The following is a 23,675-nucleotide window of genomic DNA, read 5'->3' on the forward strand; positions in this document are numbered from 1 at the left end:
GGTAGCTTTGCTGGATAGACTAATCTTGGTTGTAGGTTCTTGGTTATTCATTATTTTGAATATTTCTTGCCACTCCCTTCTGGCCTGCAAAGTTTCTTTTGAGAAATCAGCTGACAGTCGTATGGGTACTCCCTTGTAGGTAACTGACTGTTTTTCTCTTGCTGCTTTTAAGATTCTCTCTCTGTCTTTTGCCCTTGAATTTTAATTATGATGTGTCTTGGTGTGGTCCTCTTTGGATTCCTTTTGTTTGGGGTTCTCTGCTCTTCCTGGACTTGTAAGTCTTATTTCTTTCACCAGGTAGGGGAAGTATTCTGTCATTGTTTCTTCAAATAGGTTTTCAATATCTTGCTGTCTCTCTTCTTCTGGCACCCCTATAATTCGGATGTTGGTACGCTTGAAGTTGTCCCAGAGGCTCCTTACACTATCTTCATATTTTTGGATTCTTTTTTCTTTTTGCTTTTCCTGTTGGGTGTTTTTTGCTTCTTTGTATTTCAAATCTCTGACTTGATTCTTGCAATCCTCTAGTCTGCTGTTGGAACTCTGTATAATATCCTTTATTTTAGTCAGTGTATGCTTAATTTCTGATTGGTCCTTTTTCATATCCTCGAGTGTCTCACTAGATTTCTTGAGGGCCTCACTAAATTTATCGGCAGTTTCTAGAAAATTCTTGAAAAACCTTATAACAGTGCTTTTGAACTCTATATCCAGTAGTTTGCTTTCCTCCATTTCTGTCATTTGTGAGCTGTTTCTTTGTCTCCGCATTTTTTATGCTTCCCTGTGTTGGTAGAGTGGCTTTGTGTGCTAGGTGTCCTATAGGGTCCAGTGACTCAGCCTCCCCAATTACCTGAGGTGGACACACTTTTGCACCCCTTTGTGGGCTTTGTGCATAGTCTTGTTGTAGTTAAGCCTTGATTGTTGTAGGTATCACTGGGAGGAATTGATCTCCAGGCCAATTGGCTGTGAGAATGAGCTGTGTCTGCAGTGGGAGAACTTCTGTGCTGGAGACACCCCTCCGGGGCAAGACTTGCTTCAGTGGGGCTTTGGTGCTCACTGAGTGTGTCCCTTATGCATCTGAGGAGTTGTAATCTGGATGCTCCCACTCTGAGCATTGCATGCACTGGCTCTTGGATCTCTACGGAGGTGCTAATTTACCTTCTGCCTGAGGCTACCCAGCAGGAGCCCAGCTGTGAAGCAGTGCAAGCTGCTGTGGGGCCTTGGACCTTCTTTTGGAAGTTCTGGGTCTCTCTGATCCAGCTGCAGTGTGTCAGGTAATTTTCAGATTGCAAAGGGCCAGGCCTTTCATATGCAAAACCCTCTGGGCACAGCTTGGGTGGGGCGGGGTCTCAGGGGATCAACAGGGCAGAGCTCTGTCTGCTCCTTAGTCCTGCCCTAAGAGGCCCCGCTTCTTAGCGTTCCGGTAATCGCTGCAAGCACCTTTGAGAGAAAACCTCCCTCGAGTTCTGACCGATGCCAGAGAATCCAGTGTCTCCCCGTGTGAGTCTGGGTCTCCAGAGCCTCTCCCGGAACTGGAGTTCAGAGCAGTCGGGAGCTTGAGACCCCCTCCCGATTGAAAAAGACAGTCGCGTCCTCAGCTGCCAGACCTTTCCACGTGCGCCTCCGTACCTCTGCACTTTACTTCCACACCTCCTTCGAGTCTCAGTGTGCTTTTGTCTTTCCTTCTAGTTGTAGAATTTCCACTCAGCCAGCCTTCCTGTGGTTCTGGATGATGTCCGTTTTGTCTTTTTCAAATCTCTTTCTTTATAGTGTCTTTATCTGATTTTGGAATTAGGCTAATACTGGCCTCATAAAAAGAGTTTGGAAGTGTCCTTCCTCTTCAATTTTCTGAAATAGTTTGAGGAGTATAGGTGTTAGTTCTTTGAATGTTTGGTAAAACTCCCCTATGAAGCCACCTGGAGCCAGGCTTTTGTTTGCTGGCAGTTTTTTTTTATTTTTTTATTACTGCTTCTATTTCATCTGTCGTTACTGGCCTATTCAGGTTTTCTGATTCTTTTTGATTCAGTTTTGGGAGGTTGTATTTTTCTAGGAATTTGTCCATTTCATACACATTGTTCATGTTGGTGTCATACAGTTGTTCGTAGTATTTTCTGTGGTGTCAATGGTTACTTCTCAATTTTTGTTTCTGATTTTATTTGATTCCTCTCTGTTTTTTCCTGATAAGTCTTGCTAACAGTTCATCAATATTGTTTATCCTTTCAAAGAACCAGCTCTTGGTTTCATTCAACAGCTTTTTGTGTTGTCTTTTTAGTCTCTGTGTCATTTGTTTCTGCTTTAACACGTTAAGCGCCAATCCTGGTTTGTCTTCCTTTCCGCTTAGCCCGCTATCCGATTTCACTGATATGCTGGCAGCACCAGTGACTGACCGGTCCAGACAGAAAGTATAGTATCAGTCACCGGTGACTGACATGGCACTTAATGCACTGAGTCATACCAGGCACACTATGTTTGTTTTTGAATAGCATTATGATTTCATGTATTTACAGCACAATGTATTTTTTTGAGTATTGAATACATTTTTTCTTTTTGGACATTCAGAATAGTTATTTAGCTATCTACAACAATTAGACCATTTTTTGATATTTTTATCATGAAAAAGTTTATAATGACTGATTAGAAGTGGATTCTTTGGAAGGTAAAAGGTGTGAGTAAATATTTAACTTTATGCATGTTGTATTTAAAAAATGTTTATGCTCTACATCTGAAACTGGTGTAGAATAATATTGAATGTAAACTGGTTGAAAAAAGTTAAAAATTACAAACAAGAAATTTTGAGTTTCTAGCATTTAAAAGAGCAGAAGGACTCTATCAGCCATTTGTCTGTCTGTCTAAATGATATATCTCTGCTTCTATCTTTTGTTGTACTAGCTTTAAAAGAATGTACTATCATTCAAGAGAAAACTAAACAGAACCCAATAATCTTTGTTAGCTTGCATTGTATTCATGTGACCAAAGGATTTATGAGCATTTGTGGAAAGAAACTCATTTGGGGATTAGTAGCAATATAGATTCAGTTTTATTTTGAGAAATTATAGACTCACAAAAGTATGGGAAATAGTATAACATACCCATGTATTGTACTTACCGCCTAAAATTGATTGTTGCTATCATACTTGCTTTTCTGTACCAAAGAATTATTTATCAAGTCCCCCACCTCCAACATACATGTGCTTTCACTTAAGCAAAGAGAAACAAGGTGAAAATCAATGAAATAAAAGTGGAGCCTGCCGGGGTCCAACCCCAGCAGATCCAGGGGTCCCCAAAGGTGTGGACGGAGTCGGCGAAGAAGGAATGACACGGAGACAGCGTTCAGTTGATCAGCAGCCTAGCCAGGATCTCTAGCCAGGATCTCCAGCCAAGTTCTGTTCAGGATCTCCAGCGAAGTTCTGTTTAGGATCTCCAGCGAAGTTCTGGTTAGGATCTCCAGCCAGGTTCTGTGTCCATGTTCTCTTGCTAGGTTCTCCAGCCAGGTTCTCCAGCCAGGTTCTGTAGCCAGGTTCTGTCTCTAGGTTCTTCAGCCAGGTTCTCTCGCTAGGTTTTGTCTCTAGGTTCTGTGGCCAGTTTCTGTCCAGGATCTTTTGCCATGTTCTCTCGCTAGGTTCTGTCTCTAGGTTCTGTGGCCAGTTTCTGTCCAGGATCTTTTGCCATGTTCTGTCTCTAGGTTCTGTCTCTAGGTTCTGTCTCCAGTATCTGTCCAGGATCTTTTGCCATGTTCTCTCCAGCGAAGTTCTTCTGTCTCTAGGTTCTGTGTAGGTTCTGTGTCTAGGTTCTGTGCCCTGTTGTCTTGTTACATCTGTATTCCGATCCTATCAATCTCTATTCCAAAGGTTAGGGCGTTTCTTATCTCCATTCCAGGGAGTAAAGATTATGTAGCTTAAGCATGATTGTTCGTACTTAAAGTGATTAATTACCCGCCTGGCACTTAGTTAAGGGGTTTTATTCCCTCCCTAACTTCAGGGGAAAATCCCTACCTGGGGAAACAACCTTTCTCAAAGAGGTGACCTTGGTTAAAACACATAGTGCCAAGAAGGTGAGCAAACATATTAAGAATAGTATGCCATATATGCCAGGTCCCTTGAAACAGCAAGGATGGACCGGCTCCCGGCAAATTCCCCCTTTTTTATTTTTTAGAAGCAGGCATTAAAAAGAAAAACCCCAAATGCTCTCTTGTATCCATTTTAAGAGTAGGATTGGCGCTTTCCGCTATTACCTGAGTCCTGATCTATCACCCAAGGGAGAGCTTGCCAATCCTGCACTTTCCCGGGGTGGAAAGGCTGCAGTGGGGTTAAGGATAAGGCTCCTTGGGCCTACCTCCTCCCATGCCTTTACATTTACCTTTCCTTCCTCAGAAAAGCATGGACATACTTCTTGTATAAAACGTTCTGTCTGACTGGGAGTAACCTTAATTCCTCTGCTAGCAAGCATATGTGTTAAAAGATCAATACAGAGTCTTATTTCTTTAGACTCAGTATGGCACATCTTCTTAATCTAAAGACCAATACAGAGTCTTCTTTCTTTGGACTCAGTATGGCACATCTTCTCAATCTAAGAATCAATACAGAGTCTTCTTTCTTTGGACTCAGTATGGCACATCTTCTCAATCTAAGTTCTGTACTATCCGCCTTCTTACCCTACTTATCCTCTATAGGGGGGTCTGTAGTACCCTGGTGGAGTCCTATCCGTCCCAAGTGTGGGGGTTCTCAATGGGGGGGGGCTTACCCAGGGGAATCCTGTTCCAGGGGTTCCCAAAGGTGTGGACGGAGTCGGCGAAGACTATCCACCCTCTTCCTAAGGTGGAGTCCTATCCATCCCGAGAGTGGGGCTTACCTAGGGGTCCCTGTTTGGGCGCCAGATGCTGGGGTCCAACCCCAGCAAGTCCAGGGTTTCCCAAAGGTGTGGATGGAGTCGGCGAAGAAGGAATGACACAGAGGCAGCATTCAGTTGATCAGCATGATTGGGTTCTCTTGCCTGGTTCTATTGCCAGGTTCTGTAGGTTCTCCATCCACTGCCAACCTTTGAGTGTGCTTTGAGAAAGAGAAGACACATGACAAGGACTGATTTTATGTTTCTTTCAGAGACCTGCACCCTGACCTGAAGGGACAGTTGAAAGAACTTAGAAAGCATCTTGTGGAGAGCACCAATGAAATGGCACCTTTAAAAGTTTGGCAATTGCAAGGTAATAAAAACATACACAATCACTGGCCTACTTTTTTTTTTTTTAAATATATTTTATTGATTTTTTACCGAGAGGAAGGGAGTGAGATAGAGAGTTAGAAACATTGATGGGAGAGAAACATCGATCAGCCGCCTCCTGCACATCTCCTACTGGGGATGTGACTGCAGCCCAGGTACATGCCCTTGACCGGAATCGAACCTGCGACCTTTCAGTCCGCAGGCCAACGCTCTATCCACTGAGCCAAACCGGTTTCGGCAGGCCTACTTTTTGACTCTATTTTGTGATACTACAAAAAGGCAGAATTTGAATGCAATTGTATTGATTCATATGATTGTAAAGGTACCACTTATTTTAAAGATAGTCATTAATTATGATTAATCAGACAAGACAGTCCTTTTGTAGACAGATAACGTTATTCAGAAGTAATGTATGTAAATGAGTGCCAGATCTTTCGTTGTGTGACCAGATGCATAGTTTGTAGTATCCTATATAATAAAGAATTATATGGAAATTGACCCTCACTCCATCATGCCATTACAAGATGGCTGCACCCATAGCGGAGGCAAGGTTCCTGTAACACAAGATGGCTGCGCCCACAGCGGAGGCAGGAACCTGAGGCTGCGTAGTGCCGGGCCAGGGTGGGGGACCTGAAGCTGCACCCCCAACCTGGTAGGGCTTGACAGGGTACTTAAGACCACGCCCCCCACCTGGCAGTTATTGATAGGGTACCTCAGGCCTCACCCCCCCCTGCTCTGCAGGGTTTGATGAGGGACCTGTGGCTGTGCCCCCTGCCTGGTCGGGCTTGATGGAGGTGGGTCTGGCCGGGTCTGGATCTCGCCCAATGGGGTTGGGGCCAACTGGGTCTGGGTCTCGCGTGATTTTTAGGTGCACGCAGGTGGGCGGGGACTTGACTCTGGGTCCCGTGGCGTGTCCCAGACTCCGACAGGAGGAAGATTTTCATATACATTTTACTAATTTTCTTTCATCTCTGACACTTCTATTATAGAGAAAGGCAAATAGCAATATTAAAATATTTCCTCTAATTAATTACCTTTTAATGTCCACAAATTTTGTGAACCAGGCCACTAGTCTATACTAATAAAAGAGTAATATGCTAATTAGACCATATTGACCAGACATTTCCCAGATGTCCAACTTCCTTCCAAACAAAGCCATGGTGCCAAGGACTGAGGCAGAGGCAGTTAGGGGCGATCAGGCTGGTAGGGGAGCAAGCAATTAGGGGCCCGATCAGGCCGGCACAGGGAAGCAAACAGTTAGGGGGCGATCAGGCCGGCAGGGCATGGCAGTTGCAGGTGATCAGGCTGGCACAGGGAGGGCAGTTGGGAATGATCAGGCCAGCAGGGGAGGGCAGTTGGGGGCAATCAGACCGGCAGGGGAGTGGTTAATGGGCTATGAGGCTGGCAAGCAGAGGGGGTTAGGGGCGATCAGGCAGGGAGGCAGGTGAATGGTTAGGAGCCAGCTATCCTTGATTGCGAGAGGGATGTCTGACTGCCAGTTTAGGCCCACAGAGATCAGGCCTAAACTGGCAGTCAGATATCCCCTAAGGGGTTTCAGATTGGAGAGGGTGCAGGCCGGGTTGAAGGACCCCCCTCACCCCCCCGTGCATGAATTTTGTGCACCAGACCTATAGTCTATAATAATAAAAGTATAATATGCTAATTATTCAGGACAAAGCTGGGGTTGTGAGGGAAGCCCTGGTCCCGGTTGCCTGCTGGTGGCCAGAGGGAAGCCTGGGTTCTGGATGCCAGAGGGAAGCCATTGCCAGCAGCCGGGGGAAGGAAGTTCTACTCTTGCATGAATTTCGTGCATCAGGCCTCTAGTAGAAACATATCTGCCTTGGTCTCTGTGTATACATTTATTAAATAGTATATCTATCAAATGTCAGAGGTATGTCAGTATGGGAGAGTGTATGTATACTTTTCTGGTCCAAAAAACTATTCATTAATTTTTCTCCAACATAATTTACTGAAGTCTTATGTTATATCTAGGGGCCCGGTGCACGAAATTCGTGCACTGGGTGTGTGTGTGTGGGTGGGGGAGTGTCCCTTAGCCCAGCCTGCCCCCTCTCACATACTGGGAGCCCTCAGGCATTGACCCCCATCACCCTCCAATCACAGGATCGGCCCCTTGCCCAGGCCTGACGCCTCTGATAGAGGTGTCAGGCCTGGGCAGGGGACCCTCATTTTCCCCCATCACTGGTTCTGCCCCCAGCCCAGGCCTGATGCCTCTGGCCCAGGCGTCAGGCCTGGGCAGGGGACCCCCAGACCCCTCCGATTGCTGGCTCTGCCCCTTGCCCAGGCCTGATGCCTCGGCCAGAGGCGTAGACCCCCATCACCCTCCGATCGCCTGATCGGCCCCTTGCCCAGGCCTGACGCCTCCGCCAGAGGTGTCAGGCTTGGACAGGGGACCCCCATCTCCCCCCGATCACTGGCTCTGACCCCCGCCCAGGCCTGAGGCCTCTGGCCCAGGAATCATACCTGGGCAGGGGACCCCCATCTCCCTCTGATCGCTTGCTCCACCCCCCGCCCAAGCCTGATGCCTCTGACCCAGGCTTCAGGCCTGGGCAAGGGGACCATCATATCCCCCCAATCCCCGGCTCCGCCCCCCAGCCCCCCGCCCAGGCCTGATGCCTCGGCCAGAGGAGTTGACCCTCATCACCCTCCAATCAGCAATCACTGGATCGGCCCCTTGACCAGGCCTGAGGCCTCCGGCAGAGGTGTGAGGCCTGGGCAGGGGACCCCCAGCTCCCCGCGGTTGCAGGCTCCGCCCCTGCTCCCCGCGATCTCCCGCTCTGCCCCTGCCCAGCCCTAACACCTCTGGCCGAGGCATTAGGCCTGGGCAGGGGACCCCCAGCTCCCCGTGGTTGCAGGCTCCGCCCCTGCCCAGGCCTAACGCCTCTGGCCTAGGCGTCCGGCCCGGGCAGCGGGGACCCGCAGTGGCAGCGGGGGGCGCCGCGATTGTGCGGGCTCCGCCCCTGCCCCTGCAGGACGCCTCTGGCTGAGGCGTCCGGCTCGGGCAGCGGGGACCCGCAGCTGCAGCGGCCCCGTGATCGTGGGCTCCGCTTTAGGCCCAGGCAAGGGACCCCTAGCTCCCGGGACTGCCAGCTTCGACCGTGCCCAGCTCCCATCACTGGCTCCACCCCTACTTCCTGCTATCACTGGCCAGGGCGGCAAAGGCGCCTGATTCTCCGATCATGGTTGGGGGGCAGGGCAAAGGCGGCCCTAGGGCCGCCTTTGCCCTGCCCCCCACCTCTTAGCTCTCCCCCCTGGGTTTCCGATCACTGTCAGTGGCAGGGGGCTTGTTCCTGCTTTCCCTTTTGCCTCCCTGCATTGTGCCTACATATGCAAATTAGCCGCCATCTTTGTTGGCAGTTAACTGCCATCTTAGTTGGCAGTTAATTTGCATATAACCCTGATTAGCCAATGAAAAGGGTAGCGCCGTACGCCAATTACCATTTTTCTCTTTTATTAGTGTAGATTTGAGATTTGTTGTAAATTCAGAAGAAGGAAATGTGTTTGGGATGGATTTATCTTCTGCTTAGTGAATTAGTATATGCCCTATTGTTTCATGCAGATAGATAAAGAAACATTTATAATAGAGTAGAGGCCCGGTGCACAAAAATTTGTGCACGGGGGGGGGGGGTCCCTCAGCCAGCCCGGCCTGTGCCCTCTCGCAGTCTGGGACCCCTTGGGAGATAACGATCTGCTGGCTTAGGCCTGCTCCAGGGTGGCAGAGGGCAGGCCCAATCCCTAGGTGCAGCCCCTGGTCGGGCTCAGAGCAGGGCCGATTGGGGAGTTGGGGCGCCGCCCGCTGTCATGCACAGAGCAGGGCGGATCGGGAGGTTGTGATGCCACCCTCAGTCACGCTTAGGGTAGGGCTGATTGGGGGATTGGGGCACCGTCCCCTGTCACGCACAGAGCAGGGCACATCATGGGTTTAGGGAGCTCCTCCCTGTCACTCAGAGAGCAGGGCCCATCAGGGGGATTTGGGCTCTGTACCTTGTCATGCACAGAGCAGGGCCAATCGGGGTTGGGGCGCTGCCCCCTGTCACTCACAGAGCAGGGCCCATCAGGGGGTTGGGGCGCCGCCCTCTATCACCCACAGAGCAGGGCTGATCAGGGGGTTGGGGCGCCGCCACTCTCACACTCAGGGCAGGGCCAATGGGGAGGTTATGGCTCTACCCCGTCACACACACAGTAGGGCCCGTGGGGGTGGGGAGGTTGGGGCGCTGCACCCTGTCACACACAGAGAAGGGCCAATCAGGGGGTTGGGGCGCCGCACCCTGTCACACACAGATCAGGGCCGATCAGGGGGTTGGGGCACCGCACGCTGTCACACACAGAGCCACAGGGCGATCGGGGTTGGCGAGCTCCCCACCCTATCAGGCACAGAGCAGGGCTGATCAGGGGGTTGGCGCGCCTTCCCCTGTCACGAACAGAGCAGGGCGGATAGGGAGGTTGTGGCCCCGCCCCCTGTCACACACAGAGCCGCAGGGCGATCAGGGGGTTTGGGTGCTGCCCCCTGTCACGCTGATCCTGGTGCCGGGAGGCCTCGCGGCTCCGCAGATCCCGGTGCTGGGAGGCATATTACCCTTTCACTATATATGGTAGAGGCCTGGTGCACGGGTGGGTGCCGGCTGGTTTGCCCTGAAGCGTGTCCTGGATCAGGGTGGGGGTCCCCACTGGGGTGCCTGGCCAGCCTGGGTGTTGGGATGATGGCTGTTTGCATCTGGTCACACATCCTTCAGGGTGGGGGTTCCCACTGGGGTGCCTGGCCAACCTGGGTGAGGGGATGATGACTGTTTGCAGCTGGTCACACACCCTTCAGGGTGGGGGTCCCCACTGGGGTGCCTGGCCAGTCTGGGTGAGGGGCTGAGGGCTGTTTTCAGGCTGGGGGTGACTGAAGCTCCCAACCGCTCCTTTTTTTCTTTTTCATTCTGGGTCAGCTTTAGCTTTGAGGCTTGGCTCCAGCTCTTAGGCCTCCGCTGCTGAATGTAGGTTTCTGGCCTTTTCTTACAATGTTGCAATCCTGCTGGCTGAAGCCCAGCGGACTAAAGCAGATTTCTGGCGTTTTGTTTAGCTTCTATATTTGTTACATAGTTGCTTAGAGTTGCAGCTCAGAGGCCTGCAGCGTCAGGCGGGAAAGGTTGGAGTCCTCCATCACTGAAGCAAGCAAGCCTCTTGTTAGTTTCAAGCTGCCTGGCTGTCGGCCGCCATCTTGGCTGGCAGTTAATTTGCATATCGCCCTGATTAGCCAATGGGAAGGGTAGCGGTTGTACACCAATTACCATGTTTCTCTTTTATTAGATAGGATACCGTAGGGATCTAGGAAGTCAATAAAATCTGAAGTTAAATGGCAGGCACTCTCATGGATGTTTGTATTCCAAGGCATTCTTAATTACCAAGAAAATAGTGGGAAATAAATGTGTTTTCTTTCCTATTTTTCATTGCATTAGATTAATACACTTTATATTATATTTTACATTGTTGCAGATCTAAGTTTCCAGACTGCTGCCCGAATCTTGGCTGCTCCTGTTGAATTAGCTTTGGTTGTTATGAAGGATCTTAGTCAAAATTTTCCTACGAAAGCCAGGTAATATAGGGGATTCAGGCTTTGAGGCATTCATCTCCTGAACATATACCTAATTATCTTCACATTTATATGTAATTTGAAGCAATTAAAATACGTAAATGCTTAGAAAATGAAAGTTCTCTTGCTAGCAACACCATTCAGCTAGTGGTGCTCTCTTTCTGAGCAGAGGCAAGACTGCATTGTTTGGTTGAAGAAACCCATATTGGTTGTATTCCTGGCACTGCACTTCCTGGCTGTATGAACTTTGTAAATAAAACTTTCTTCAGCAGTGAAATAGCTGCCTTTCAGGATTGGATGAATTAACAATCTAACCTAAGCAAACATAACCAATCAAGGGTCTCACACGGATGATAGTATTTTTCTTTCTGAAGAGTTTCATATATACCATCTTATTTAATCTTGATGAAGAAAATGAGTTATAGAGGCTGACTGTTCCTAGTGACAGAGTAAGATTCTGAATGCAGCTTTTCCAGTGTCGGGTCCAAGCCCCTTTGCCAGGGGCTGGACCTCCTGGGACCCTGGGTATTTGATGAAGAAGCCATGAGAAATCATGGGTAGATAAGGGAGTCTTCATTGTAGAAGACAGTGGCTATGTGCCACAGCTAACAAAGCCACTAGATAAAACTGTTCTTTAAGCAAAGATCCGCATAGCAGGTAGCCACACGCCAGCTAGATAACAATACATCGTTCCACATAGCAGCAGCAGCCTCACATAGTAGCCACATCTGAACTCACAGCCCCAGTAGCTTCAGTAACATACTTTAATACTACTTAGATAAAAGAGGCTTTCTGCCAAAGAGTGACATCAGTCAGTTGGGTTATAGAAGGTCATGCTTATGCAGTCTAGATTGCTGTATCCTTGCACCTGGGTATAGCATCTTAGCCTTAAACATTCTTTTTAAGATTCCCACCCTCAGAGTGGCCTTGGGCATCTGGCATACTGTGGCATGGTTCCCACATCCGGTATTGCTTTCAATTGTATAGTAGCCCTCCACATCTCATAAATGCATGGCAAAATTGTTTTAAAAGCCAAATTGTTATAAACTAATGACTTAAGTGTCAGTTTTTCTTAAGTCACTGAATGAGGTATTTGAATTCTGATATGAGATGTTTTATTAGTCTTGAAAATATTTCTTAGGACTTATAAATCATATAGTATGTTCTCCTTTAGTCAAGCATACTATTGAAGATGTACATGTAGGATTCCATCTTCACCCACAAGTGCTTAAATAGGATGAGTAGTCTGTCGCCTTAATTTATTTAACATTATCCTTAGCCTGTTAACTATAGAGATCATATACAGGAATGGAGTTACATATAGTTAACTAAGATCTTGGAAATAATTGTACTTGCATTAAAATGCTGTCATTACTGCTACTTTTCCATGATATTGTATCTTTTAATAATGAAAAAAATATGTACACATCTGAGAGGAGAAATATGTTTATCAATTGTAAAGGTTTAAGATTTTTTCCATTAGGTTTTTGTATTTTATCAAGCAATTTGTTGTTTCATATGTAAATATAGGGAAGTTGAAGGCATTTATATAAATATTAAACCAAGTACTGTTAATGTTTTATTTCCTTAGAGCAATAACAAAAACTGCTGTGAGTTCAGAACTTAGAACTGAAGTGGAAGAGAATCAGAAGGTAATAACCAATGGAAAATAGTGGCCTTTCTGTTTTTTATTATAGTTATAAAGTTGAGGAAATCTGAGTTAAATCCGTGACATTAATAGTTTTAATCTTGTTTGATCAAAGATAGTGGCGTTTTAATACATTTCTGTAATCTTTTATATTTTTAGTTTTTAATCAAAGTTGAATATAATTTAAAGCACCAAATGATTCCACCTGTTTATTAACGAAAATAGGACCCCCTCAACATGTCTCACTCCCTGTGGGTCCCTTTTCCCAGAAACATCTGCTTCCAACTCTTAGCTGATTATTTTGATATCTGTCTCCAGACTTGTAACAAGCTTAAATTGGTACTTTATTTTTGAGTTTCAGACCTTATTTATTGACCTCTTATTACAAGGATGAGGTGTAACTTTCTTTCACTATCCCCTCCCACCCTTGTCTACCATGACTCCATATTGGCACTTTCCCCATCTCTTCACTTTCCCTGTATTTTTCTGTCATGATTTTATCCATTTTTGATCTCCACTATGGACAGGTTGTTTTTCATGTCTAGTGCATAGCACTTGTCCTGGGGACCTTCCTTTAACCTCTTTTGTTGGATGTGCTGTTCCTTGAATTCCAGGTCTTTGTTTTTGGTTATTCTCTTATTTTAGTGCAGCAAATCATTCTTCATGAGAAAAGTTGCATGCAAGGTAAATTTCAGACTCTGAGAAATCAATTTTCTATTTTTGTTTTTTATTGATAGTTTGGCTGGGTATAGAATTTTAGATTGGAAATCATTTAGAAGTTTGAAGGCATTACTGCTTTTAATTTTGATTTCCATTGTGGCTATTGAAAAGTCTGAAGTCTTTGAGATCTGGCTTTTCTTTCTAGAATCATCTAGGATCTTTTCTTTGACCCTAAAAATCTGATATTTCACAATGACATGTCATTTAGAAAAATCTGTACTGTTGGGTGATTGATAGGCCTTTTAATTCTGAAAATTATTTTCTCTAGTTTGGGGAAAGTTTTTGAATTATTTATTTGCATCTCCTCCATTGGCTTGATTTTCTGTTTTCCTAGAACTACATATTTTAAGATTTTGCACGTCCTTGGCCTAATTTAAAACAACCACCGCCTTTTCTATTTTTCAATTATTTTGTCTTTTAAACTTTCTGGGAAGGATTTTCCACTCCTTGGTTAAGGTTTATTTGTCGTGGTCTCTTGTCTTTAATGTTAGAGGCTTTCCAGGATGGCTGGCATCTGTGATAAGGAAGAATGAGGCAGTCAGAAGCTGATGGGAAGCCCTAAGGGTGAGGCTTTTTGAGTGTCTAGGGAACCCCAGTGACAGTGTCTTTCAACCTCTCCCCTTGAGCTGTTGAGTCTCAAGAAAAGGATGTTCTATAGTCTTCTGCCTGGAGGGTGAAGTTGGCTGCCCACGTGGAAGAGGCCCAGTAGAGAAGAACAGTCAGGAACTTCCACTCAGTACTGTTTTCAGTGAGGGCTCTCCACCCTCAATTGTGCTTCATTTCCCGTAGTTCCAGATTCTCTGTCTTATTCTTTCCAAGGATGAGCCTCCAGTTTTTTGGAGTGAATCATGACAACGCTCACCTGCTGTGTTAAATTAGGGGAGCCTGGGGCTATCTTCAAAAGGCTTTCAATCAGAACTCATTTTTAGCCTAATAATTGCCCCTCACACATGTATTCTTTGTGCGCTCACTTCCTGGTGTAACTGTTGCCTCTTCCACTGTTAGCCTAGCATTCAGCTTTCTCAGGATGACTAGACACTACTGCTCACACCTCTCTCTAGCTTCCCAAATTAGTTTCTTTTCTGTTCTCTTTTTTGTTGTGGATTTATAACTTTAAGAGAGTCCCTTTTTTAAAAACTGACATTTCCAGAATGTTTCAAAAAAGGGAAAAAATGCTTGTGTTCAATCTACTACCTATACACCAGATTTTTCTAAATCTTTATGTAGATTAGTTACTTGAATAGACCTGAGGAATAAGTAAACCAAATATATCAAATATTTGCTAATTTGAAGAAACTTGACAGTTTTTATTTACTTAATTTTTAATTTCCAGGATAACAGCATCAAATATTACCTTAATTTTAGGTTTCCCCCAGGAAAATAAAGGTTATACATCCTGAATTTTTCATTTTTTTGAGTAAAATATTTTATTAAAGTATAAAAAGCAAAAATATAAAACACATACAAAAACATGCATGGAATGTTAGTGTGATGGATTTTCAGTCAGCAAAGCCAACTGTGTTATCAGCATCCAGATCTGCAAATAGATGTGAGCTGTGTCTTCTTATAGTCAGAGGGCGCTGTGCTTGCTGCCTGGGAGGGAGTGGACGTGCGTTTTTCTCTCCTGCGTAAGAAAATTTAATTTTCATCGATACAACATCTTTCACTGATACAACCCTTAATCTTACTTGCCATTTAATCCTGGAAGAGTATAGAAGCAAAGCCTTGGCTTCCTCATTGTTTTGTTTGTGTTTTTCCCATGCAGCGCTAGATCTTAAAGATTATTTCTCTTAGTCAACTGGCTACAGGAGAAGGCAGGAGCTCCAAGTCCCTGTCCTTCCCCAGCAGTGGGAGCATCTGGGTGGCCACAGCCGCAGGGAGCAGCAGCTGAAGGCGCCCCCTTTCCCCAGGGACGCCAGAGAGCTAGGTTGCATGTAGGTGCAGTCCTTAGCACAGAAATTCAGAGTTTCTTTGTGTGCCTTAGTTTGGAAGTTGAAGGGAGGTATGAGGTTTTGAAACCCTTCTAGATTAATTCCCTGGACTCTATCAAGAAGGCCCAGCTGTTATTGACTGCTGTCACCATCTTGGTTGGCATCACCAACAGGGAAAAGTAACAGAAGTCCTCTTTTATGAAAAGTGGCCCTCAGCACTTGGCTAATTTGACCCCTCCCCCCCCCCTCCATTATAGGCAATAGTGGGAAGGAGCGGGGGAGGGGGTGGGAGGAGAGGAGTAGGCCTCATAAGCCAGCAGTTTGACCAGATAGGGTAGTAAACGCCAGATGGACGTCCGTAAACGGAAATCTTCCCCCAGCCTTGGGGTCTCCTGTGGGACTTTAGAGGATGGCAGCATTAGTACACATAATAAAGCTAGAAACGTGGACGTTTCTGTTGAACATTCTCTTCTTGCTCAATAATTTTTTTTAAATATTTCAGTATTTCAAAGGAACTTTAGGGTTACAGCCCGGAGACTCGGCACTGTTCATCAATGGACTTCATATAGATTTAGATACGCAGGATATATTCAGGTATGGATAATATTTCCCATGCTCTGAAAGTCTTGATCATGTGCAGTTCCTTGCTGTGCATTCACATTGTTCTCCATGGTGGTGGCATGTTAGCAAGCCTGATGGCTCACCAGGCCCAGGGAGAGCACTCGGGAGGGTCTGTGTTCTGACTGGGAGGGTACGATGACATTTTGCCTTTTTTCCTTAATCATAATGTCCATTTAAGGCCTTGGACACGTAAGGCCCAGGTGTCTTTTGAGAATGCCCTTTTAGAAGCTAAGTGTTCCTATTAACTAGGAAAGCAGAAAAGAGCGGCTTTTGCTCTGGGAATAGAGTGAAGGAGGTTATTCAATGTGCTGCTCCTGGTGTCCAGAACACCTCCCTTTCTGTTCTGAAAAATGGGATTTAGGACTAAATTGTTGTAAATTGCCCTCATGAATTTTTGGAGCAGGTTGGTGGACAGTCAGGTGGACTTCCCATTTTATCCTTTGAATTAAAATTGACAGGCGAAACCATGGCTTCTAGCAGCAGAAACAAAAGCTGTTGCTAATGCTTCAGAAGAAGCACTTTCCCCAGTGTGGTGTTTCAACACTGACTGAGCTGTATGTTCACATGCTACTCTACAGAGCTAGTGAAAGTTAATAAGGCACTACAAGATTGCCCATATTTGTCTTTTTAATTAAAAATATATGTCTTTAATTTTCATAGTATTACAGACTGGGTACTTGCTCATAGTAAATTTTAAGTAATTCATCTATATCAGAGAACTAAAGAGTAAAGTCTTCATCCTGTCCTCTTATTTCCTCTCCCCTAGCAAACCTCTCCAGCTGTGGTCATATGTTGTGTGCCTGTGTAAATTGCTACTGATAGTAAAACATGTTAAACACATGTAATCTAGTATTTCTTTTTTTGGTGTTTTTTTAATAAACTCTTTGTTTTGAGATAATAGATTCATGTGCAGTTGTAAGAAATAACACAGAGAGATTACTGTAGCATTTTTTAAGGTGTGCAATGTAAATTCCAGATTTAGGATTATTTTGCTCTGAAATTGTATGTTTATATTAGATCATTCCTATATGCAATGTATATGTTGATAAGTATAAGTAAGCATGAACCAAGAAGTAAGTCCTACTTGCTTTTTTCTACATACTTGACCAGAGGAAACAAAGGGAAGATCACCCTTTTTTGATTTCTCAACTAATTCGATAGGGAATTGAGTTTGAACTGATACATTTTTTTATGGCAAGGGTATTTTTAAAAGCTTTTTCTTCTAAATACCTATTTTTTTTCAGTTTGTTTGATGTATTGAGGAATGAAGCTCTGGTCATGGAGGGTCTACATAGACTGGGAATCGAAGGTCTTTCTCTGCACAATGTTTTAAAACTGAACACCCAGCCCTCCGAGGCTGACTATGCCGTGGACATCAGGAGCCCTGCGATTGCGGTAGGTGTTCTATCAGAGGCCCAGGGACACCTGGCAGGTATTTTGTTACATTTTTTTTTTTTATGGAGGTAAGTTACTTCTGCCGGCTCTTTTGTTGGCGTCAAACAAAGATTTACCACAGCCGCTTATGTGGGATTCTGTGCATGTAACATCAGCACGTAAATGCTCCAGAAAGTTGAGTTATACTTAATATGGTTCAGACAGTTATTTTCCCACTTTTGTATCACCGTGTGATTCAGCGGAGCATGTCTTAGGAAAGAGTGTTTAGTTTGTATTTGCTCTGTTGCATATTTGTCCTTTTTATATGTGAAGGATTCATGTAGATTAATATCTGCTGTAGGATGCCTCTGGGCCTTTGTCTTCACATCCGTAAGAGAGAGTGGAGGGAGTTGAGCTATCTTGAGCAGTCAAGGTGAAGTGAGATCAGTGTTGGAGATATGGCTAGCTCACCCTTGGCACTCTAGTCCTTTATTTCTTGATTTTGTACTGCATTTATTTTAGGGAATATGTTTTTATTGATTTTTAGAGAGAGGGCAGGGAAGAAGAAAGGGGTGGGGGGGCGGGGGAAAGAGAGAAATTGAAATTGATCGGTTGCCTCCCATATGCGTCCCAACCAGGGATCAAACCCAAAACCTAGGTATGTGCCCTGACCCGGAAATTGAATCCGAAACCTTTTGGTGTATAGGACATGGGACAATGCTCCAACCTACTGATCCACACTGGCCAGGGCTTTAGGGACAGTTTTTAAAAAGAAAATAATATAGAACTTAGATGGTCATTATTTGAATTGTTACTTGGTGCTATTTTGGTGAATACTGCTGTTATTTACTTTTCTATTAAAAATGTTTTTAATTACAAAGAGTAAAGAGAGTACCATAATTAACAACTGTGTGACCCACCACTATACTTAGTAAATGTCAGCATTACTTTTGTGTCAGATCTATTATCTCTCGCTGTTCCCTCCTGTATGTACTTCCTCTTCTGCATTTGGTGTGCATCATTTCTGTCCCTGTTTTATCATATTACTCCATACTGTATGTTTTAAAAGTTTGATAAATGCTCTATCAGTGTCCTTCACGAGTTTCCTTCTTATTCAACAATTTTTTCTAGACTTATATAGGTTGGCATGTACCAGTTTTTGCATATGAGGTTTTATCTTTTACTGATTTAAAATTTTTTTTACACAAAGTTTAACATTTAAGACATACAAAAGAGTTTATGTTGAAGTCTCATCTCTCAACTCTTCAGTTGTTCTTCCCAGAAACAACAGGTATTAGCAATTATTTGTGTATCCTTTCAGAAATACTCTATTTAAAGTGACTGTTCCAGATACCAACATACATGAGAATTCTCAGTGCTCTGTGTCCTTGCCCACTTTTAGATCTTGATAAACTTTTACATTTTTTTCAGTTTAATAAGTTTGAAATTTTATTGTGCTTTCAGTTTATATTTCTCAGATGACCAGTGTCAATGTACCTCTTTCCTTATGTTAATTGCTCACATGAGTTTTTAATATAAATTTCTCATTCATGTATTTCACTAATTTCTGTTTCTCATATATTGTTTGCCTTTTATTGATATGTTAGATTTTAATACATATTCATTCTTTAATTGAATTTATTCAGGTAACATTGGTTAATAAAATTATAGTTTTCAGGTATAGAATTCTACAGTACATCATCTGAATATATATATATATATATATATAGTGTGTTTACCACCCCAACTCAAGTCTCCATCTATCACCATTTATCCCCTCTTCATCTTCTACTATACATATTCTCAACACTAGTCCTTTATTGCTTTTGTAGGTTGCAGGTATCTTCTATTCTTGGCTTATGTTTTAGCCACTCATTTTTTACTTGATCTTTATATTTTTGAAAATGGTGTTTTCCTGTGTAATTCTTAAAACAATTTAAAGTCTTACTATTTTGTCTGCAAATTTCATTAATGTTGACTAAAGTGTATGTACCATGTTGCATTTTTTTTTCTAGTGGATCAACAACCTGGAGGTCGATGCCAGATATAATTCATGGCCTTCTAGTCTACAAGAGTTACTTCGACCCACCTTTCCTGGTGTTATCCGGCAGATCAGGAAAAACTTACATAACATGGTAGGTAAAAAAGTTTTGTTAATTAAATCTTTATTGTTCAGATTATTACAGTTGTTCCTGTTTTTTCCCCCCATAGTTCCCCTCCACCTGGTTCCCACCCCATCCTCTGTCCTTACCCCCCCCCCCCCCCGCAATGTCATCATCCATAGGTGTACGATTTTTGTCCAGTCTCTTCCCACACCCCCCACACCCCTTTCCCCCCCCCGAGAATAGTCAGTCCACTCCCTTTCTATACCCCTGATTCTATTATATTCACCAGTTTATTCTGTTCATCAGATTATTTATTCACTTGATTTTTAGATTCACTTGTTGATAAATGTGTATTTGATGTTCATAATTTGTATCTTTGCCTTTTTCTTCTTCTTCCTCTTCTTAAAGGATACCTTTCAGCATTTCATATAATACTGGTTTGGTGGTGATGAACTCCTTTAGCTTTTTCTTATCAGTGAAGCTCTTTCTCTGACCTTCAATTCTGGATAAAGTAATCTTGGTTGTAGGTTCTTGCTGTTCATCACTTTGAATATTTCTTGCCACTCCCTTCTGGCCTGCAAAGTTTCTGTTGAGAAATCAGCTGACAGTCGTATGGGTACTCCCTTGTAGGTAACTGACTGTTTTTCTCTTGCTGCTTTTAAGATTCTCTCTTTGTCTTTTGCCCTTGGCATTTTAATTATGAAGTGTCTTGTTGTGGTCCTCTTTGGATTCCTCTTGTTTGGGGTTCTCTGCGCTTCCTGGAGTTGTAAGTCTATTTCTTTCACCAGGAAGGGGAAGTTTTCTGTCATTATTTCTTCAAATAGGTTTTCAATATCTTGCTCTCTCTCTTCTTCTGGCACCCCCATAATTTGGATGTTGGTACACTTGAAGTTGTCCCAGAGGCTCCTTACAGTATCTTCATATTTTTGGATTCTTTTTTCTTTTCGTTTTTCCAGTTGGGTGTTTTTTTGCTTCTTCGTATTTCAGATCTTTGACTTGATTCTTGCGATCCTCTAGTCTGCTGTTGGAACTCTGCATAATATCCTTTATTTCAGTCAGTGTATGTTTAATTTCTAGTTGGTCCTTTTTCATATCATTAAGGGTCTCACTAAATTTATCGGTGGTTTCTAGAAAATTCTTGAAAAACCTTAGAAGTGTGGTTTTGAACTCTATATCCAGTAGTTTGCTTTCCTCCATTTCTGTCATTTGTGTCCTGTTTCTTTGTCTCCGCATTTTTTATGCTTCCCTGTGTTGGTAGAGTGGCTTTGTGTGCTAGGTGTCCTATAGGGCCCAGTGGCTCAGCCTCCCCAATTACCTGAGGTGGACACTCTTGGTGCACCCCTTTGTGGGCTGTGTGCGCAGTCTTGTTGTAGTTAAGCCTTGATTGTTGTAGGTATCACTGGGAGGAATTGACGTCCAGGCCAATTGGCTGTGAGAATGAGCTGTGTCTGCAGTGGGAGAACTTCTGTGCTGGAGACACCCTTCTGGGGCAAGACTTGCTTCAGTGGGGCTTTGGTGGTCACTGAGTCTGCCCCCTGAGTGTGTCCCTTATGGACCTGAGGAGTTACAATATGGATGTTCCCACTCTGACCACTGGGTCCACTGGCTCTTGGATCTCTCAGGAGGTGCTAATTTAGCCTCTTCCTGAGGCTATCCAGTAGGAGCTATGGAGAATCTGCAGATTTCTCTTCTTTGTTTGGGGTTTGGAGGTGCCCAGACGAGGTCCAGCTGTGAAGCAGTGCAAGCTGCTGTTTGGCCTTGGGCCTTCTTTTGGAAGTTCTGCGTCTCTGTGACCCAGCTGCAGTTTTTTAGGTAATTTTCAGATTGCAAAGGGCTAGGCCTTTCATATGCAAAAGCCTCTGGGCACAGCTTGGGTGGGGCGGGGTCTCAGGGGATCAACAGGGTGGAGCAAGCAGCTGCGGCTGCTCCTCAGTCCTACCCTAAGATGCCCTGCGTCTCAGTGTCCCAGTAATCGCTGCAAGCACCTCTGAGAGAAAGCCACCCTCGAGTTCTGACCGATGCCAGACAGTCCAGTTTCTCCCCGAATGAGTCTGGGTCCCCAGAGACTCGCCTGGAACTGGAGTTCAGAGCCATCGGGAGCTTGAGAATCCCTCCCGATTGAAAAAGACAACTGTGTCCTCAGTTGCTAGCCCTTTCCACATGCACCTCTGTACCTTTGCACTTTACTTCCGTACCTCCTCTGAGTCTCGGTATGCTTTTTTCTTTCCTTCTAGTTGTAGAATTTCCACTCTGCCAGCCTTCCTGTGATTCTGGATGATGTCCGTTTTGTCTTTTAGTTGTATTTTTGAAGTGGTTGTGCGAGGCAGTAATTTCCGGTGTTTACCTATGCCGCCATCTTGGTTTCTCCCAAAATTTTTATTGTCTGATGTGAACTCTGTTTCTGCCTTGCCTGTTCTCCTACCTTTTGTCACATCTAGAATGTCACTTCTCTCCTTACTAGCTGCTGTTGCCCAACACTGCACTGCCAATGTACTCTTGGTCCAGCTCCATATTCACACGAAAAGTGTTTTGAAATGTATTGGTCATTTGTAGGGCTGTGAGATGTCAGTGTATTAGGAAATGATTCTCAATAACCTGAAGATTAGACTATGTTATTTTATTTTTAAGACAGGTCTTTTTTACTACGAAGATGTGTATGTTGCTACTTGTTTTTCTTAAATATCTTAATCCCTAAACTTTAATAGATCAGTTTATTTCCTTAACTAAGTCTTCTGTTCTATTGGCTATTCCATATTTCAGTGCTTCAGGTAGATAGTGGAAGAGGGTTCTTAATTCACCCTCTTTTCCCTCCCATTTTCTTCTCTGCCCTTATTGTCTCCTAAAGAGGTCAGAGGCAGGTGAGTGCCAAAGCTGGCTCCCTCAGCACTTCAAGGAGCACTGTCCTCTGTACTTCCCTCATTCTCGAAAACCAGTTATTTCCTTTCCTGTCAAAATGTCAATGTTTCTTCTTAACCATATGTCTGACTTATTAAGTGAAATATTTTTAAAGCATGTGAAAACTAAATAATGATAGCTTTTATTGCTATCAAAGTTGAATGCTGAATTTTGAAATACTTAGAAATTTAATCTGAATTTTCTAAGGTGGGATAGTTAATAAAACTAGGGTTTTTAAGGTGTAGTAAAAGAGAAGGTTTTAGCAATCTGTACTGTACCCCATGTTAGCATACAAAAGAGTTTATATTGAAGTCTCATCTCTCAACTGAGAAATTGACCCTGAGAAATCCCCGTATCCTTTCAGTGCCATGTTTTTGAACATAAAGGGAGGGTAATTGCTATTTGTGTGACTCCTGTCTTATGTGGTTCGTGAGTAGTTGGAAAAAGATGGCCTTTAGGTAAAAAGCCTGTGGGCATTTTTATAGGCCCAGGGACATCTTAGTGAATGTCATTTCCTGCATTCCTTTCCCTCTGCCCACAGGTTTTCATGGTTGATCCTGCACATGAGACCACAGCAGAGCTGATGAGCATAGCTGAGATGTTCCTCAGTAACCATATACCACTGAGGTAACACTGGTGTTGGTTTGAGGATTCTATCTAATTAAACTGAGATTTTGTTTGTCATTCTTAAGTGGAAGTCTGGTGCTATTGAATTGCAGGATAATTAATAGTGGGGATCATTAATAGCAACATGAAGCCAGCATCTTTTGGGATAAAGAATTTGATTCTCAAGGAATAGAAGCTTACCACCACTGAATTATTAATCAGTGGTTTGTACGCAAGGAATTTGTGGTCTGAGTTTGCTTGCCAGGGAAAGAGTTTTCTTGAGTGTGTGTCTATGTCACAAGCCTCTTCCCTTTCAGTGCAGACAGTCTTGCCAGCAGCTTTTGTTAGACTGTCGGGGACTGCATGTATAGGACAATCATTGTTTAGGTGCACACAGACCCACTTAATTCACTTATGTTGCCTAATATACCAACAGGGTAGTTGAATGGCTAGCTTTCCACTGTGCCTTTAAAGAACAATTTTTTTTTCTTTTTTACAATATACTTTAATTGATTTCAGAAAGGAAGGGAGAGGGAGAGAGAGAGATAGGAACATGAATGATGAGAGAATCATTGATTGGCTGCCTCCTGCATGACCCACACTGGGGATCGAGCCTGCAACCTGGGCATGTGCCCTGACCAGGAATTGAACCGGTGACCTCTTGGTTCCAGGGTTAATGCTCAACCACTGAGCCACACCAGCCAGGTGGAAACAGTTTGCTTTGACAGTTGAAAGTCTCAGCCTCCTTTGGGAACCTGCTTTTGTATTCTGTAAGTGATGAATGCCTTTGCCAACGATATTAGAGTAGGATGTGAACTGTGTTTTTCAATAACGAATAGTTTTCTTCTATTAGCTATAGTGTTTATGTGGGGTACATTCCTTTTAACCACTTGCTTTTTTTTTTCAATCACAGTTTACATTCAGTATTATTTTGTACTAGGGGCCCGGTGCACGAAATTCGTGCACTGGGTGTG

At 44.1% G+C, this 23,675-nt stretch overlaps 1 protein-coding gene across 4 annotated transcripts in view; it reads left to right on the forward strand.

The window, feature by feature from the left end:
* Positions 1-23,675, forward strand: part of UGGT1 (UDP-glucose glycoprotein glucosyltransferase 1) — a 173,858-nt gene that overhangs the window by 47,192 nt on the left and 102,991 nt on the right. For all 4 annotated transcript variants that reach the window (XM_059704829.1, XM_059704832.1, XM_059704831.1 and 1 more), the window contains 7 exons: positions 5,091-5,191; positions 10,705-10,804; positions 12,393-12,453; positions 15,603-15,694; positions 16,966-17,116; positions 19,111-19,230; positions 22,637-22,722. In XM_059704829.1, coding sequence (XP_059560812.1) covers positions 5,091-5,191; positions 10,705-10,804; positions 12,393-12,453; positions 15,603-15,694; positions 16,966-17,116; positions 19,111-19,230; positions 22,637-22,722 — 711 coding nt within the window. The remainder of the gene's footprint in view (positions 1-5,090; positions 5,192-10,704; positions 10,805-12,392; positions 12,454-15,602; positions 15,695-16,965; positions 17,117-19,110; positions 19,231-22,636; positions 22,723-23,675) is intronic.

This window comes from Myotis daubentonii, chromosome 7, assembly GCF_963259705.1.
Source record: "Myotis daubentonii chromosome 7, mMyoDau2.1, whole genome shotgun sequence".
Lineage (NCBI taxonomy): Eukaryota > Metazoa > Chordata > Mammalia > Chiroptera > Vespertilionidae > Myotis > Myotis daubentonii.